At 40.4% G+C, this 19,660-nt stretch overlaps 1 protein-coding gene across 2 annotated transcripts in view; it reads left to right on the top strand.

Annotated features, from left to right (window-relative positions):
- Window positions 1-2,410: 2,410 nt before the first annotated feature.
- mlxipl (MLX interacting protein like) overlaps window positions 2,411-19,660 on the top strand; it is a 37,936-nt gene continuing 20,686 nt past the window's right edge. For both annotated transcript variants that reach the window (XM_074672353.1, XM_074672352.1), the window contains exons 1-5: window positions 2,411-2,772; window positions 6,828-6,934; window positions 10,847-10,929; window positions 11,131-11,220; window positions 15,221-15,262. In XM_074672353.1, the coding sequence (XP_074528454.1) occupies window positions 2,423-2,772; window positions 6,828-6,934; window positions 10,847-10,929; window positions 11,131-11,220; window positions 15,221-15,262 (672 nt within the window). In that variant the 5' untranslated portion in view covers window positions 2,411-2,422. The remainder of the gene's footprint in view (window positions 2,773-6,827; window positions 6,935-10,846; window positions 10,930-11,130; window positions 11,221-15,220; window positions 15,263-19,660) is intronic.

Below are 19,660 nucleotides of genomic sequence, written 5' to 3'. Positions count from 1 at the left end.
TGTGTCAGACAGTTTTTCAAGTTCAAGTGGCTGCTGAGAAGGCTCAATCAGAGCCGCAACGATCAGAGGTAGCGGTAGTACCTGTGTCAGCAGCAGTGCAGGTAGGGCCCGTAGAGCAGCTTGCAGCGATGGACTGCTTGGTGCTGCTTCATGTTCTGGCTCAGCAGTTCCTCCCCCAGAGCCATTTTTCGATTTATCTCCTCCTTCTTCATCATCTTCTACCATTCTTTTTTTCTTTATAACAAAACGATCCATATGTCAGGCAGCTGACTATCTCTAGCCGAACGCGCGTGTATCTATGGTGACAAAACACGCCCCCCTGTCCCCTCACACACACTACACACTGTAGAGGGCTACGCTTATCAATGGGAAACAGACAAGGAGGGATGGAACTCGTGAACTTTTTAATGTTTTTTTTTTTTTTTTTTTTTTTTTTAATTTAAAATATGTGTTAAAATTTATAATGAAATGATTGAAAATGTTTTTCAACTTGATATACATGTATTATGATGTGAAATAAAATTCAGGAGGGGCTTAACTGGGGCTAAACAGATTTTTGAGGGGGCTATAGCACCCCCTAGCCCCGGTTTGGAGCCGTCCATGACGTAAAGTGTGTGCATGTTGAGCTAGCATACTAAAACATAAACAAAATAACGTCACAGATGAAATACACAGAAAATCTGTTTAGTAAACATGAAAACACAAGAAGAGACAAAAGCACACATAAACTTCACAAACAAATAAATAGATGAATAAATAAACTGGCAAAGATAAAACTTTTAACAATGGAACCCTATCTTTCCCAAAGAGACAACATACAAAAGGGTAGAGGAAAGGCGTCTATGGAAGCCTGTTGCTGTCACGTTACAGTGTTTTAAGTTTCATGTTATTACAATGAATCAGTGTGTTGTTACATAATACTGTGTTAACATGCAATTAGAATAGAATATAATAGAAAATACTTTTTTTATCTCTAAGGGGAAATTCAGGAGTCACAGCAGCAATCAAGAAAACAAAAGCAAGAAAGTGTATAAAAAGTGCAAAAAGGTCCATAAGAAAAAAAATGATGACAGCTTGTCCATCATTGTCCAGTTCAGCCAGTCTCCACCTCCACAGGGTCCAGGACTGAGCTTCTTCAGCAGTCTGTTCAGTCTCTGTCACCTGGATCCTGTCTGCTCACAGCAGGTGAAGCTCTTCCAATGTGGCGTTGGTGTCTGGTGTTTGCTCCGAGCATCATGCTATTCCACGTCTGTGAATAGCATGATGCTACTCTGCCTTCTGGTACTCCCTCTGTTGCTGGGTTAGCACGGCTAGCTCATCCATCTTATTGTAGATAGTTCTTGGGATGGATGGAAGGACAGGTCGATGTCGTCACACCTGAGAACCAGCACGTCGTCCTCACCTCCATTTCCTCACTTTATGGGAGAACATCAGGCCTTGCACCCGTTAGCATTGACATGCTTCAGGCTGCTAACAGCTGATCTCTTATGTAAACAAAAAAGAGAGCTGCCGCAACAGACAGCTCCATGCATTTCAAAGTCCTTTGAGTATGCATACTTTTATTACATGATCCACAGATCTCAGTAACAGCAGAATCTCTCCATGTCTTCATCCAGGCATGAAGGAGAATTTAATCAAATGATCTTCATGAGCCTAATTCACTGAGTCCTCTGTTCCCCTTCAAGTTTTCTCATTCAAACAAGAGTTTTCAAGTTAACTTTTTACAATTTTACAATTACAATTTGTCAAAACTTGATACTTATCAGGTAATAACATGATTCTGATACCTTACACTTTTGTAGGGAGCTGACCAGTTATAAAGGGATAGAAACCAACAAAAAGAAACTGAGCAGGCTGCACATAAAAAGACTCAACATTAACAAAGCGGCTCAGAAAATCAACACAAAGAGTGCACGTTTTTGCCACTTAAGAGGGAACCCTAGAGAGTTTTGTTATCCTTGTTAAGCGTGTGATGTCGTTTTTTTGTTTAGAACAATTGTCAACAATTTATATTATTTACCTTATCATATCGAGTCAAACAAACTCAATTTGTTCTTATTCCAGAGACATTTATTGAAATCTTCCTTTTCAAAGGGGGTGTACTCATCTGCTCTGAGTCCTGTCGATAGACTGCTCTGATGGTAATTGGTGGCTTAATGATTGGTGGGAAAAGGACTTTACCTCATGCTGCATGCTGACACAATAGTACTACAAGCTATTTCACAACAGCCACACACACACGGTCAGTGTCTGAGGGTGACCGTGGAGTCTCAGCTGACAGGTGAAGGCCCCTGCTGCTGTCAGCACGCGCCACTTGTTTGAGGAAACATTGGAGGAGGAGGAGGAGGAAGAGGAGGAGGGAGAGTCAGCTAAGGAGAAAGTTCACAGTTTGTCTGACGGTCAACTCTGTCTGACACGAAGCATGGCGGCCAAAGTGAGAGCGTCTCCAGCCGAGCACAGCCAGCTCCAGGACCTGTCGGACTCGGACTCGGAGGTGGAGGAGGTTCCAGCGCAGGTCACGGGTACGGGCCCCTGCTCGGACGGCTCCTTCCCCAGCTCTCAGGTCATCCACAGCGGACACTTCATGGTGTCGTCGCCCCACAGTGACTCCGAGCCGCGCCGGAGGAGGAGCGGCGGCTCGCTCAGATATGACTTTGACACGGTGAACAGGACGTGGTGTCAGACGTACCGGTACGGGCCGCTCAGCGCCGCCAGCCTGAGCATAGACCCCACGCTGACCCGCCTGTTTGACTGCATGTCCCTGGCTTACAGGTGGGTCACTGTGGTCTCCAGGGGCAGGAGGACAGACGAGCCTCAGTGTTTAGCTGCTTTAATATGCGCTAAGTTCCTTCATTAGCTGCAGCCCATGTGGTCCATTGAGAAAGATATCAAGCCTGTAGCATGAGAACCAGACATGCCTGTAAAACATGCAAACTGTTAAAAGTAAAAACAGCCTACATTATGTATCTATATCTATCTAAGTAGCTATTGAGCCTTTCTGAGCTACCAAACCTGCACAAACAGCTTCAAACTCTCTGATTCGTGCAGGATCTCCTCCTGAAACTGATGCTTAAACCTGGTTTTGCAATGTGTGTGTGTTGTTGTGTTATAATAGCGATTGTGCAGCCCCTTGTGCAACACTTTGGAAACTTTTCACTGAAAGCTGGACTTTGTGTCTCGTTGGCAGCAGACGAGAGATTATTCTGTAACTGAGCAGAGCCAGAAATGATGGCCTTGATTTACAATTTATGGATGGTCAGCATTTTGCTTTGACTTGCACAATGCAGATGCACAACATAGTAATTGTTGATCAAATTGGTTAGGTATTAGCACTTTTGAAGCACAATATAACAAAAAACACCATAGTAACAATAATAATGATAGTAATAATAATAATAATAATGATAATAATAATACATTTTATTTGCAGGTACCTTTCACGATAGCCAAGGTCACCTTACATAGCAAAGTATAAAAATGAGAGCACGGTTACATAAAAACAACGAACAGAAGAAGTGAGGATGGCATGGTCAAACAGAAAAGACAAAACGAAACAAATGAGTTTTAAGATAAATCTGGACTTGAAATCTTCAGAGTTTCAGTGAGCCTCTGACCTGGAGAAGACACTTTTGTAACCAGTGACAGTATGACAACTGTGTTTTTTAAAGTTTAAAAATTGTTGCACAGTCAACCCTGAGCCATCCATGGTTACCAGAATAACACACTACTATACACACTTCATCAAAATTTGAGACCAGTTGAAAAATTGCATGAATTTACATTTGCACCGTTGGATCTAGTTTCAAAAGAATTCAAGTGACATAGGGGGCTCTAATTTCGTGGCGCAGCGCAGGGGGCGCAAGCCTGGCGCAGCCTGCGCAGTGCTAATTTCGTGCAGTGCACCGCCGTGCGCTGCCAATTTGCCAATTTGGTAGACCGTCTGCGCAGAGATGGGGGTGACGGCGCACCAGGGGGAGTTGACGGCGCACCAGGGGGAGGTGTCAGCAGATTCATGTTGGCGCAGTGACAATTTCGTGCCAGAAAAGTTCGCTGAAAGCTCGCCAGCTCCAACCTGGTCTATCCTCGGCGCAAGGCGGAGCGCACCATCCGCAGCTGTAATTTGGTGACAGGCGCACATGTGCGCACATGTCAACAAAGCCTCAGAGGCAGGTTTCCAGAGTGTCAGGCACATTTTAATGCAATAAACAATCACAGTAATCATTATTTAATGAAACCGTCTGACCAATCAGCATATACATTTATATCTATATTAATTTTCCCGTCACATCTGATGTCAGATTAAAGCCGTTTGTCATAATGGAAGTTAACCTGACGGCAGCTGGAAGTTTGATGCACATCTTACAATTAAACAATAAACAGCCTTAACATCTGATACTGAGTATATATCTGGCTTCTCTCATTTCCTTTAATTCAAAGAAAACAGGGAGGGAAAAGACGAAGAAAAAAGAGAGAAAATAAATGTATGTCATTCAGGATTTACCCGTGATTTCCCATATTTCTCTGGTTGAGTCTCTATTTTCAACGTGATCTAAAAAGATGGAGTACATTATTGTAAGGAGGATGAGGTGGAGACACTGGGAGAGTATACAGTATATCACCAAAGGTTCTGCTATTTGGTGATGACAAACCAGGAGTGCAGGTGGATCAAAAGTATTCTGAATGGATAAGCCAGATGCGTAACTGTCTCTTCATTTTGTAGTCCTATTAATGACAAAGGAACAGATTAAATCTGTCCCGGGAGCTGGCCCACAAGATGACGCACTTCATGTCTTCCAATGTGCCCTGCTGTCCATTCTCCTGCTGCAGGGACAGCAGCTCTGACCGTCTCCGCTACCAGCACTGTTTCCACTGTGCTGGAGATCACTCAGACCAATCAGACGCTGCGCCTCGGCTGCAGGGCATTTAAAGGCGAGGAGAGGCCCTCATTTGATTGGTGAAAACAGCGCTTGGCTGTGTTAAACCCACTCACGGCTTTTCTCCTCCCTCTCTGCCATTTGCGCGGAGGGAGGCTCGGACGCGCAGCTCTGCACTCCTCTGCGCCTTGACTGCGCTTCTCTTGGCACTGCAGGAAATTTGTAAAGTGCGCTGGTCACGCCCTGTCCGCACGGGGAAGGCCGGCGCAGGGCAGGTGCGCCTGCGCTTGCGCCTGGTCTACGAAATTAGAGCCCAGGGTGTGTATCGGTAGATCAAAAGTTTCAAAAAAGACCACAGCTCAAAAACACTTTAAAACATTGTTCTACATGGTGAAGATGGCTTCATGGAGGTCATCAACTGTCTGGAACTGATTTTTATTTTTTGTAAACTGCCCCCACTGTTTATCCCTGGATGTTCTCAGAGTGATTTAGATCAGGGAACAGGCAGGATGATCCCAGAAAGTGAGCTTATTCCTTGGGAAGAAGTCCTTTGTCAGGCGGCCATTGTGACCTGCAGCGTTGTCCTGTTGAAAAACTCAGTCATTACCACACAGACCAGGGCCCTCAGTCATGAAGGAGGCCCCCTGCAACAGCTCCGCAGAGCCAGCTACCGTTTGACGCCTCTGACCAACCTGAAGCTCCATTGTTCCACTGAAGGAATCATGATGGTGCCCAGTCCACTGTGCCGTGGAGGGGGTGCACTCTCCTTGTCATGTCAGTAAAAAGCCATCAGGACGTCAAGGCTCAAGCGGTGTTTTTGTGTGAAAGTAACGCGCTGAAAGTGCTCTACACAAAGCGTGAATGCAGACCGATATCAGATTTTTTCAGTGGGAGTCCGATTATTTGTGTTTTTGGTCAAGTAAAATATGGCCCCGTCTGAGTGCAGAGGAAACCGTCTGACGAGCAGGGAGGGGGTGTTTGGTGCGAGCGCTCTGGGCTTCTGCTGCACAAAAACACTGCTGTAGGGGTAATTTCTGCCCTAAACCTTGCGATAGGACCCAACTTGTTCCATCCCGGAGTATCACTTTAAGATCCAACAGTGCAAAATGTAAATTCATGCAATTTTTAACTGGTCTCAAATTTTAATAAGGTGTGTATCTAGGGTTTAATTTTTTATTACATGGTTTTAGTGATAAGGATATACAGAACTTAGAATTATGGACTACGCATGGCTTGTTTTATTGAGCTTTACTTGTTTTAATGACATTTCTAGCTCATTTTGCCCTGAACAAACTTCCTAAGTGTGTTTGGAATAAAAATTAATAAATGAATACAAAATTGTATTTTACTGTTTGGGAAAATAGGATTAGAGGAGAAATCAAAAGGTGAACAAGTTCTGTGTTTTCCCTCATGAATTTCTCTTACATGTTCAGATTTGTGTGCAGCAGGTAGATCGCCGTGCTGCAAACCTCTGCTGTGCTGCACAGTAATAACCATTAATCACTCTGCCTTTAATTGGTTCCTCTCCTGACATGTGTTTCCTGTAACATGCTGCTGTTTTCCCGTGTGTCACATGCAGCAGTGTCACTCCATTACAGCATGTTAAAAAAGAAGCCTGTGGCTTCCTAGCAACTCCCTGAGCAGCTTACATTATGACGCCTCCTCTCTGCATTAGCAGGCGGGGGCCACTGGAAAAGTGCCTGACGGTGTGATGCTGAATGAGCTGAGTGGTCTCTATTAGTCAAAATCAGGACAGGTATTTAACAGCAGCTGAGTCAGTGGCTGCTGAGTATTTTCCACTGCATATTCAGGTTTCTGCATCACGGTCCAAAGTTACAGCAAATACAAAAAAACAATGTTTATAGCAATTCTAAACCACATATAAATGAATATGTTAGACTTTTACAAAAAAAACCCACCAACACATGCCTTTGTTTTGTTTGTTTCTTGCAGTGGTAAGATCGTCTCTCCAAAGTGGAAGTCCTTTAAGGGTCTGCGGTTGCTGTGGAGGGATAAGATCCGTCTGAACAATGCCATCTGGAGGGCCTGGTTCATTCAGTGTGAGTGTGGTATTCCTCTGCTTTTTTCTGTCTGTAAACTGAGTTTGTTGAGTTGTGAAGACGTGTTCACTAAAGGCTTGATGATAAAGTGGTAAACCAATGGTAAAAGCAATGTGAAGCCACAGCAACGTTGATGCCAAAATACCTGATCAATCAGGAAATAATCAAACATTTTGTATAGGGCTGTCATTTTAACGCGTTAATTAGATTAATTAATTACAACGCAAATTAACGCGTCATAAAAATTAACGCAGATTAATCTGGATCCCAAACCCGCGAGGCGTTCAAAGACACACTTATTTTTAAATGTCTAGCATTTACAAACCGTTTGTCCTACATGAAAAAGTGGTATTCTCGTCAGATTTTCAAATTTCCGACAGTCCCTGAATGTATCACACCTATGATCGATAAATGTCCTGTATTTAAATCTAAAGAATTCTTTGAAAATTTCCTTCCATCTTCCTGGTGTTATGTTTCAGCTTGGGGCTGCTCTGCACCAATCAGCAACAGTTTGTGTGTACAGAGCATGTCAAACTGAGAATACTTCACTTTTCTTTGATCCAAGACTTGAAAAAAGTGTTTGTACATAGTTCCTCACAGTTTTTAGCCTTTAGCCCTGGTTCTCCTGACCTCATAGAAGTATAGAAGTTCATATTGCAGTGAAAAATGAGTCCACATCGAGTAAAAATGTGAACAGAAGCAAAAACCGTCCTAAAAATCAAATCAGCTTATCTTAGGTGCAGGACTGTGGAGATTTTGTAAAGATAGAACTATAACACTTTTTTCATTTGTTCCTTATGCCTCAGGGTACCTAAAAATGTGTATTTTAAAATGTTTTTAATGTCTTTTAATGTAATTTTAATGTCCTGGAATTCAAATTCTTTATTTTGGGACCTTAAGCAGAAATGAGATTAAAATGCGATTAATTAGATTAATTAATTACAAATCCTGTAATTAATTAGATTAATTTTTTTAATCGCCTGACAGCACTAATTTTGTAATATGTTATATTTGGTTGTAGCTGTGGCAGGGAGAACACACCTCTCCTTCTATATGCAAAAATAAAAAGCCAAAGCAAGGAGAGCAGCAGCAAAGACCTCTTGGGTTAAAGAACAAAACACATAACACTGATAAAATCAGTCACAGCATGAAAGGCAGGAGCTGGGCTGTAGCTGGGTTTTACAGAGGTTTTCAGGGGAAGAAGGAAAACCAGGCAGTATGAATTAAATTACCATTGTACTATGTTCTGATTGGATGTGTAGATGTTATCAGCTGAGCTGTCTGAGCGTGTCCTCCTTGCTTCTTATTTGAAAATGCGACAGTTATTCTCTGTCTTTGTGTTAAAACATCAGTAAAATACCAAAAAAGAAAATAAATCTGTCGTACATATCAGGGTATTTTGTTTCAAACATCTGGTTCCTGTTGGATCACTGGTCTGTAAAACAGAGAATTCAGCTTGAACTCATCTGAACTGCTGCCATAAGGCCGAGGGGTTCATGGCTACTAACTCAGTGCTTGAGAAACTTTAGGTGTTAGTTTGCATAACTGTTTGTGTGGAAGAACGTTCACTGTGTAAAAGCTTACTTGTTTGTATTTATAATCTTTTTAAAAAGCTGAAAGTGCTCCTTTCCACTTGACATCAGCCACTCTTAATCTGAACCCCTAAGATTTCAAATGCAACTGTTGAAAAATTAGAATTTTCACAAGTCCTTAATTAGCCATGGTCATTTTAAAGTTCAAATTGAGTTGTTAACTGAAAAACTGATCAAGGAAAAAATGGTCTAGGTATGATAAGGTCTCAAGGATTCAGTAATTTACTGCTCTGTAAGTTTTTATTGACCAGAATGGATGCAGATGTAGAATATTTTGACTTTTGTTCGTGCAATTAAGGGAAAAATTTTATTGAATCCTTGGAAAAAAGTTAGAAGATATGAACACTTAAAATACACTAGAAGACAAAGAGAAGGAGTGCTAACCTGGACCCGACAGAGTTAGTTTGAGGTGCTCTTAATTTTAACGCCATGGTCATGTGGATCTTAAAAACAAACTTCGACGCGTTTCGGCATTAAGCCTTCATCAGGAAGTCATACTCTTTTTTTGTATGACTTCCTGATGAAGGCTGAATGCTGAAACATGTCGAAGTTTGTTTTTAAGGTCCACATGACCATGCCGTTAAAATAAAGGCATTTTAATAGTCTTAAGAGAGTGCCTTGGAGTCTCCCCTTTTGTTTTAAGAACTTAAAATACACTGCCTGGCCAAAAAAAGTGTCCACCTGGATTTAACTGAACAAATAGGTACGAGCCTCCTATTGGATAATTACTGCATGGGGGATTATCTTTCAGCTGGCAACAAGTTATTTAACCCCAACTAGTGCAATGAGTTGCTTCTCATTTCTCAAACAACCAAGTCAAAGACACATCCCATGATTGAGGAAAAGATGTTAGTCTGTTTGAGAAGGGTCAAATCATTGGCATGCATCAAGCAGAGAAAACATCGAAGGAGATTGAAGACACTACTAAAACTGGGTTAAGAACTGTCCAACGCATTATTGAAAACTGGAAGGATAGAGGGGACCCATTGTCTTCCGGGAAGAAATGTTACTACAAAAAATCCTTAATGATCGCGATCCGAGATCACCTAAATGCGTGGTGAAATCAAATGGAAGAAAAACAAAGGTAGAACTCAGGGCTGTGATTAAGAATGAAAGTAAGAGCATTTCCACACACACAATGTGAAGGGAACTCAAGGGATTGGGACTGAACAGCTGTGGAGCCTTAAGAAAACCGCAAATCATTGAGGCTAACCAGAAAAAAAGGCTTCAGTATGCTAAGGAGCATATAACACTGGACTCTGGAGCAATAGAAGAAGGTCATGTGGTCTGATGAGTCCAGATTGACCCTGTTCCAGAGTAATGGGCCATCAGGGTAAGAAGAGAGGCAGATGAAGTGATCTCCCATCATGCCTAGTGCCTACTGTCCAACCTGTTGGGGCAGTGCTCTGATCTGGGGTTGCTGCAGTTGGTCAGGTCTAGGTTCAGCAACAGACTGTGCTCAAAGAATGAGGTCAGCTGACTACCTGAATACACTGAATGACCAGGTTATTCCATCAATGGACTTTTTCTTCCTTGATGGCGCGGCCATATTCCAAGATGACAATGCCAGGATTCATCAGGCTCAGATTATGAAAGAGTGGTTCAGGGAGCGTGAGACATCATTTTCACACATGGATTGGCCTCCACAGAGTCCAGACCTTAACCCCACTGAGAATCTTTGGGAAGAGAGAAGAAGTCTTTGCTCAGCGGTCAGACTGTACCATCATCGATGAAGATCTTGGTGAAAAATTAATGCAACACTGGATGGAAATAAATCTTGTGACATTACAGAAGCTTATTCAAACAATGCCACAGTGAATAGATGCTGTAACCAAAGCTAAAGGCGGTCCAACGAAATATTTTTTATGTAATTAAGAATTAGTTTTAAGATTATTTTTAAAATTAAAAATACTTTTTGGTGGCTACTTTTTTGGCCCAGCAGTGTATTTTATTGATCATTCAGTCTGTAATGTATATTTTCCCTTTAAATGTGGCCTTCATTTAGCTCAGTGGTTAAATCATGCACCTCATGTAAAGGGTCTTTGTCCCTGAAGTGTCAGCCGAGGTTCCCTTGGGCAGTTTAGGACCTTTTCAATATGTCATTCTCCTCTCAGTCTTCTTCATCAACAACTCCAAAAAGTAACTCCAAAAATATTATAATACAGAAATCTGAGTATTGGTTTAGGTGTTGTAAATATGCTGAATGTTTTCCTTGCAGCACTAACATGAATCAGTGCTTGTTGTATCATCCTATTAGCTATTTCCTGTGAAACATGCTGAACTGTGTTGATTCCCATTCTTTTCTTTTTTTAAAATTCAGACGTGGAGAAGAGGAAGATCCCAGTGTGTGGGTTTGTCACACCGTTGGAGGGCTCTGAGGCTGACTCACACAGAAAGCCTGAAGTGAGTGATCAGAGAAAGAATCAGGAGGATGTTATTTTTAATGGAAACAGCCCAGGCTGCTCTGCTCCCGATTATATTCCTCAACTGATGCTGAACAGAAAAGTATTCTGTGTTGTTCACGATTTCAGGTTCACATCTTTCAATGATGAGAAAATGTAGATTTAAGAGGGTTTCATGCTTGGTATTTCTGCATCCCTGCAGGCAATCGTCTTAGAGGGCAGCTACTGGAAGAGAAGGATTGAGGTGGTGATCAAAGAGTATCACAAGTGGAGGATTTACTACAAGAAGAGGGTGAGCACGCTTTACTCACAAACACATTTTAATCACTCTGACAGCCAGTCTCGTCTACAGTGTACAGCAATGGCAGCCTGTTGGTTTCCTCCAGCTATCTGTTAATTTGACGTCAAATATTCATCCTCAGGGTGTCATTGTGGTTCCCAGAGGAAGAATTAAACACTCATTTCCAGACTTTTCCTTTAGAGCCACAAGCAGAGTGTCATTTGTCAAGTAAAGACAGCGCATTAAATCAAACAGTGCACGGTTCCTCGTCAGCGTGACTACTGTTGAGCTATTCTTAACTTCTTCCTTAATGATAACGAGTTTCTGTCATTCTAAACAACAGCTGCTGGCTAAAGTATAGAGGGATTATTTGTTTATCAACAACAGCGGATGTGCACGCAACTTGGGTGTAGAAGCACTGCAGAGTATGATGGTTTGTCAACCAATGTGGGGGAGTTAACCACCAACAAGAGGTTTTTGAACTAAATATCATCACTTAAATGGTAAACAGCTCTCAGGTTTGTGAAATAGCAGTGAGTGGACAGAAGAGATCAGCAAGTGGACAGATATTAGGTGCTTACACGTTTTTGGTGGAGAAATCCGGCATGGACCCAGAGAGGAATTTAAACACGCTGTTGTGAAAACTCAGGGAAAAAACAAGGAGGAGGACCCAAATGCAGATGTAACCAAAACTTTTATTTTACTAAACTCAAAAAGCCAACAAAAGTAGCAAAATCAAAAGTCCAAACCAAACCACAGAAAAATCCAAAAGGCACGGGGAACACACAAGACGCAGGCAACAGCAGACAGCAAACAATGAACCAACAGAAAGCACATGGAACACAGAGACTACATAGACAGGAGGGTAATCAACCACAAGTGTGGAACAAGACACAGGTGAAACACATGAGGGGCAATCAACCACAAGGGCAACACCAGAGGCCTATAGCACGAAGCGCGGTTAACTTGCTGCTTAGGTCTTAAAATATCATTCAAGATGTTCTGAAAATGGCTCTTGGCCAATGTGTTCACTACTCGCCCTGAGACAAGAACAACTGGTCCACCACTGATTGTTCAGGATGAGCAGAGCCGGCTCTAACCAATTTGGTGCCTTAGGCAAAATTTCATCTGGTGCCCCTTGTATTCCAGCACCAATAACAATTTTTACATACTTAAATAAAACTATCATACAGCGCTACATTTTACTGATGTTATTTTTATAAAGAAAAACCTGCAAATAAACACTTTAATCAAATTTAAATGAATAAAAAATAAAAAACAATAGAATATCTGGACCTGAAATACAAATATCTATAAATACAAATTGAAGATTTGAAAATATGTATATCACAGGAACCTAAAACAAAATACAATAAATAAGAAATCAAGTTAGTCACATATATCAGTTAAGTAAGTAGTCGTAAGTATTTATTGATAATAAAGCAAATGTTTGAAAAACTTAAACCCAGAGGTTCCTAGGTTTGTTTTCTCTTCATCAGAGCAGCAGGTCAAGTGTGCTTCAAACTATTTATTACAATATTTGTATTTGAAATCAGTTTGTTTACCTGTTTAAAAGTTTTGAAAATCATTGAGGTTACCTTTTTTAGAAGTAAGGACTTACACAGTCAAACGTGACTACCAACCGATAACAAGCTAGCATAACTGTGAGTAAAAATTCTTGATAACTTTTTGCACATACCTCTGTCTTTTTAGCGTTTCTCCTCCTCCTCTCTTCTTCTCTTTCACCCCTGGGCTCCTGAAGGCTTTGGATTTTTTTTTTGACATGATTCCTGTTATTTAGTGTACTGTCGGTCAGTATCATTTAAGCAGCATAAACTGCCTGTCCATCTCGTCCACAAATGAGCAGGTGAGGAGGAGCGGTGTTGATGTTGTGATCATGCGCCCTTTAGGGTCAAGCCGAGTGCAGGAAAATAGGTTAGGTCTTTTTGAAGTTATTGTCATGCTTTGCAGGATTATTTTGTAACATTACTGAATTTAAGTCTGGAAATTCTTTTATACAAAAAAAAGATAGCCATGCAGGCGCCCCCATGATTGCTGGCGCCCCTAGCATTTGCCTACACTGCCTTTGCCACAGGGTGGCCCTGAGGATGAGTAACTACAAACTTTTTAGCAATCTTCAGGATCCCCAGAGGACACATTACCATGACTTTGGACTTTTTCTTTTTTGGTCTTCATTTTTGCTGGTTCATGGTTCCCTGAAGATATCTCCTATGTGGCAACCTCAAGCCTTGACAAATGGAGCTGATGCAGAAACCAACACTCACCAAATAAAAGAAGCAGATTTTCACAACAAAAACATATTAACAACCTGGTACAAAAATAATTTCTGTCTGAGTAGCTAGTTTCTCTATCAGCCCGCACTGCACGGGATGACGTTTTTTATAAGTCAGATCATGAGTTGGTCCAATCAGAGGCACAGCTCAGTTGACTGACAGATGGACACCCTGTAGCTGTTGGTGAGGTTTAAAGCCCTCTTTACCTCACACCATCTCAACAGAAGATAGGCTGAGCTCCCATTGTCAAACAACAGCTCTGATTATGATATACTTTGGTGAACATATTTATTATTCTAGATCAAGATTTTTTTTTTAACTTAAATCATTTTCTGCATCAAAATAAAAGATTTGAAAACTCTCATGGACTCCCTCAGTAGAGTCAATGGTCCATCAGCTGCAACACTGATTTAACTCTCACCATCCTTGGCAGCACTCACTGTTTTTACAGTTCTACAGTTTCATTTAGCAGACGCTTGCACTGACCCCTGGGGTACCCCTGTTGATAAGCCATGTGATTTAGACCCCTCTCCTCACCATGACACTCTGAAGGATCTGTTTGATACGGATGCAGTTAATACATATACATGTATCAGATAATACATATACATCTCTATGCTGATGATACTGTCATCTACACCCATGCAAACTCTATCAGTCCTTACAAATGACACTACAAAATCTAAAGCTAGATTTGAATTCTCAAAAAACAAAGTTCATGGTCTTCTCAAGAGGTAACTTACAACAGGTGAATAATTTTAATGTTTTTACTTCTGGAGGAAACTGAATTGAAAATGTGACCTCCTACAAGTACTTAGGTATTTGGATAGACAGCAAACTCTCATTTAATGTTCATATCACAAACCTAGTAAAAAAGCTTAAAATTAAGATTGGCTTTTATTTTAGAAATAAATCCTGTTTTACTTTTAATGCCAAGAAAAAACTTGTGGAGGCTACATTTTTGTCTGTGATTGATTATGGTGATATCCTCTGTATTCATGCGTCTGCCTCCACACTGCGGACTCTTGATTCAGTGTATCATGCATCTCTTTGCTTCATAACCAACACAAAATCTCTCACCCATCACTGTATTCTTTATGATTTGGTTAGTTGGACTTCACTTGCAAATTCGCAGACAACAACACTGGCTGATTTTTATTTATAAAGCAATTCTGGGAAAACTTCCATCTTTCCTCTGTTCCTTTCTGTATCAAAGCTCTACTGGGTACCAGTTACGATCCTCTAACTTGCTGCTTTTCTCTGTACCCAGAGTTTTTACAGACCTGGGGAAAAAAGCTTTTTCTTTTAATGCACCTTGGTTGTGGAATTATCTTCAAAAAGTGCTAAAACTGGATTCACTGATATCTCTTAATGAATTTAAGTGCATCATTAAGAGTGGGGTGACAGAGGCACATGGTTGTTTTTCTTGAAAGCCAATGTGTGTATTTGCTTATTTATTTTAACCTGTTGATTGTGTTTTGTCATTTTCTATGTACTGTGACTCTGTACAGCTGCTATTTTGGCCAGGTCTCTCTTGTAAAAGAGATTTTTTAATCTCAATGGGACTTCCTGGTTAAATAAAGGTTAAATAAAAAAATTAATATGCAAGCAGAAAGGCAAAACTAGATAGATTAATATGCCAAAAACTCCTGAAGCTAGGCCAGTTTTGTTTATCTCAGAACCAAAGTTCAGACACTTACTCGTGTTTTCTTTTGCAGCTTCAGAAAAAGAAGGATGACATTTTATCAATGCTTCAAGAGGTAAGACAAAACTTTACTCTCTTTCTGTGAAGCTTAAAGTGAAAAAATGCAGACAGAATTGATTTGAACCTTTGCAAACCAGAGCTGCCCATGACCTATGCTTCAGTGTGTGTGTGTGTGTGTGTGTGTGTGTGTGACCTTCTAGCATTGTTTACTGAAGAACACATTTCAACATATGACCAACAAAGTTCCCCAAGCCACTATTTTTAGCCAGAGGTTTAGCCTCCCCCTGTTAACCAGAGGGGAGTGCAGATGTTGGGGGGGAGAAACAGAAACGTGCAAAAACAACTTGCGTCATGGCTCGGCATTTGTAGCCAGTTGACACATATTGATTTGCAGCAGCAACAATACCTCAAACACCCCTCCAGGCTTATCTTCATTGAAAAAGCTGCAGAATTTAATGTCATTTAATCAAATCTGACCTACTTCCAGCAGCGCTTTGTAAAAGACGAGCGGCAGAGAGGGAGCGAGTTTGGCCGTGACGTCACAGAGGAAGAAACAAACAAAAGATCAGGGGAGAGAATGGGAGGGTCCCTGGGGAAGCGCCTCATTCATGATAGTAATCACAGGAGAATGTGACATGTGCCCTGCAAGTCACCGCTGACTCTGGTTTATACCTTCATATTTGGAGTCACTCTCAGCTCTGCTGTCAGTGGAAGTCCACTCACTGGCTGAAATTAAAGATTATAGTTCTATAGCTTGAATTTAGTTTGTCTCAAGGATTAGTTTCAGTCGCAGAATCAAACTCAAAAAACATTGGCTGCTTCGTGAAGATATTATCAGACTGTCTGACTGTTCATGTAACGTGCAGCACTTCAAAGAGCTGTATCAGCACTAAGCTAACAGGTCAAAGGTCACTAAACCAGGTCTTTACGCTCCATGTCCCCTGAGTGTTATCTCGTCTGACAGATGAATGATCACACCCAGCAGCTGGAAAAACTGCTCAGTCAAAACTGAGGGTTAATAATATACTTCATGTGGATTTATGACCTCACAGGACTGTTTAACATCATACTGGATGTATGATTTTCTGTTAGGGGTGGGAGGAAAAAATCCATTTACATATGTATCGACATTTTTTGTTTTGCAGTTTTAAAACTGGGATCCTTTGTTAAAAAAACATTTGTTTTTTTTTTTGTTCAAATTTATGTTCTTCATTTCAGTCTTTGTTTATGAACTGGGTTGGAAAAAAGTTTCCACTTTTCTCCAGCAGAGAGCGAAATGTTTTTCACTGACTCACATGATGTGCATTTTATGGGAAAATATGACTCCTGATATAGTCTGCAAACATTATCATCACCATTAAACATTTTCACATGGTCTGGTGTTAAAAAAGCAAACTAAAAATCAGAACTATCAAAGAATCACAGTTTAAATTGAATCGGCACCCCAAAAATCGTAATCGAATTGGGAGAAACACATAGCGTCCCAGCTGCATTACCTTTCGCCTCCTGGACTGTATGAAGAATGTAGCTTTATTTTTCTCTGAAGGACAAACATCAGCAACCTTAGGAAATGATTGATGCAGCTCTGTAGAGAAATGTGTGCTTTATTCTAGTGTATGGGGCGCCAGTTGTAAGGTTGTGGACACTGCAAATAACATTATTTCTCTGCATTTAGCTCTAATGCATCACTTTTTCTGCAGATTTAGAAAATAAATTGTGAAATGTATTTGTCAAATATTAAATCTAAATGTTGAATATTTTATCTAAATGATAAATGTTATTTGTAAATGTTATGAATAAATATCCTGATTCTAAAAATTGAGCTATGTTTCTTAGGAATGCACGATATTGGATTTTTGACGATATCCGATATGCCGATATATCGAAACCCCTTTTGTCCAATACCGATACCGATAATCACAAGTTTGTTTGTTTTTTTCACTGTAAAGAAAGCTAAGTCTATCCTGTACTGGAATTTATATGTTACTCTTATTGTGACGGTCTTATTTGTTTAAGAAACACACATAAAACAAGACAAAAAACATTTGATTTTACCATAAATAAGAAATGTATTGTTTTTTCAAACTCAAGACATTCAGTATTGAAATAGAGAAAAATAATTTCTTTAGATCACATGAACTTTAAATGTACAATGCGTTTTTAAACATAACCAAGTTGCATTTGATTATTTTAGAGCTACTGTAACAACCTGGTGACAGACACAGAGCTCTGCAGCGCAAATAAATGAAGTGCTACATTTTATTCAAGGAGTTTATTTTTCAGATGGAAAATAATGATAATCCTAACTGAATAGCATCTTATCGGCTGTGCATATCAGCAGAAATTTTCATATCTGCCGATATCGATAAACGTGTTTTTAAGCTTTTATCAGCCGATACCGATATTGTGCTGATAATATCGTGCATCCCTAATGTTTCTAAACATTTAGCTTCATTCTAAATATTTAGCTAAGACTAAATATTTATCAAAGATTAAAAATCTTTTGCAAATATTTCTAAATATCCAATCAAGATTTGTAAATCTTTTGCAAATATTTTAAGATATTTACTAAGATTTCTAAATATCAAGTCAAGATTTTTAAATCTTGAGGTACGATTTCAAAATATTTAGCTACATTGCGAATTCACACTCCCGCCCGCCGGGTAGAACCATAATAAATGTTTGAGGAAGTGATTGTAGGAATGATAAGCTCTACTTCTTCGATGTCGGCCACAGGATCTACAAGAGTGCTGTCATAGAACTTGGTACGCTTATTTTATCACGGCTGATTTAGCTGACTGTGTTTGACTTTCTCGAACTTTTATTTTGGTGCTTCCGGCAGGCGGCAATGTGAATTCGCTGGTTTGCTAAATATTTAGAAAACGTACCTCAAGATTTAGAAATCTTCACTTCATTTTAAGAAATCTTTGCAAATATATAGAAATCTTTACTGAAGATTTAAAAATCTTTACTTTAGATTGAGAAATCTTGACTAAATATTTAGAAATCTCGATAGATATTTAGGGCTCTAATTTCGTGGCGCAGCGCAGGGGGCGCAAGCCTGGCGCAGCCTGCGCATTGCTTATTTCGTGCGGCGCACCGCCGTGTGCTGCCAATTTGACAATTTGGTAGACCCTCTGCTCAGAGATGGGTGTGACGGCGCGCCAGGGGGAGGTGTCAGCAGATTCATGTTGGCGCAGTGACAGTTTTGTGCCAAAAAAGTGCGCTGAAAGCTCGCCAGCTCCAACCTGGTCTATCCTCGGCGCAAGGCGGAGTGACCCCACGCAGCTGTAATTTGGTGACAGACGCATATGTGCGCACATGTCATCAAAGCCTTGGAGGCACGTTTCCAGAGTGTCAGGCACATTTTAATGCAGTAAACAATCACAGTAATCACTATTTAATGTAACCGTCTGAACCAGCATATACATTTATATCTTTATTAACTGTCCCGTCACATCTGATGTCAGATTAAAGCCGTTTGTCATAGTGGAAAGTAGAGGTCGACCGATATGGGTTTTTTGGGGGCCGATGCCGATGCCGATGCTTTCCAGATTTGGGCAGCCGATGCCAATATGCATAGCCGATTTTTCCAATTTGATATTCAGGCCAATTGTTAAATAAATATATATTTATCACATTTTTGTGAAACGCAGCAATTTCTGAGCAACTAAAAGAAATCTATTACAACAAGTCGTGTCCAGTCCTCTGAACATTTATTCAGCTTTCAGAACAATTAAATATTTTGTCTGAGTAAACACACAATGTAACAAGCAGTAGTAAACATTCACACTCTTCTTAAAATGTCAACAAAAATTTAAACTTATTAATATAATTTGAACAAAAGTATGTAATGTATCCAAGTGGTTCCACAAGTTTGAGGTGCTCATCTTTTTTGTGCCTGATCAAAAATTGCGTCATTTTATACAACGAATCAAAAATCGGCTTTTTAAAAGAAAATACGGCCGATGGCCGATAGAGACAAATGTCCAAATATCGGCCCGCTTTATCGGTCTACCTCTAATAAACAGCCTTAACATCTGATACAGAGTAAATATCTGGTTCTCTCATTTCATTTAATTCAAAGAAAAGAGGGAGAGAAAAGACAAAGAAAAAAAGAGACAAAATAAATGTATGTCACTCAGGATTTACCCGTGATTTCCCATATTTCTCTGTTTTAGTCTTTATTTTTAACGTGATCTAAAAAGATGGAGTACATTATTGTAAGGAGGATGAGGTGGAGACACTGGGAGAGTATACAGTGTATCACCAAAGGCTCTGCTATTTGGCGATGACAAACCAGGAGTGCAGGTGGATCAAAAGTATTCTGAATGGATAAGCCAGCTGTGTAACTGTCTCTTCATTTTGTACTCCTATTAATAACAAAGGAACAGATTACATCGGTCTCGGGAGCTGGCCCACACGGTGACGCGCGTCGTGTCCTCCGATGTGC

Source organism: Halichoeres trimaculatus, unplaced genomic scaffold (genome assembly GCF_033239565.1).
Source record: "Halichoeres trimaculatus isolate MK-OKI-2021-1 unplaced genomic scaffold, fHalTri1.1 fHalTri1_scaffold_6, whole genome shotgun sequence".
Lineage (NCBI taxonomy): Eukaryota > Metazoa > Chordata > Actinopteri > Labriformes > Labridae > Halichoeres > Halichoeres trimaculatus.
This window is presented reverse-complemented; position numbering and strand designations above follow the sequence as displayed.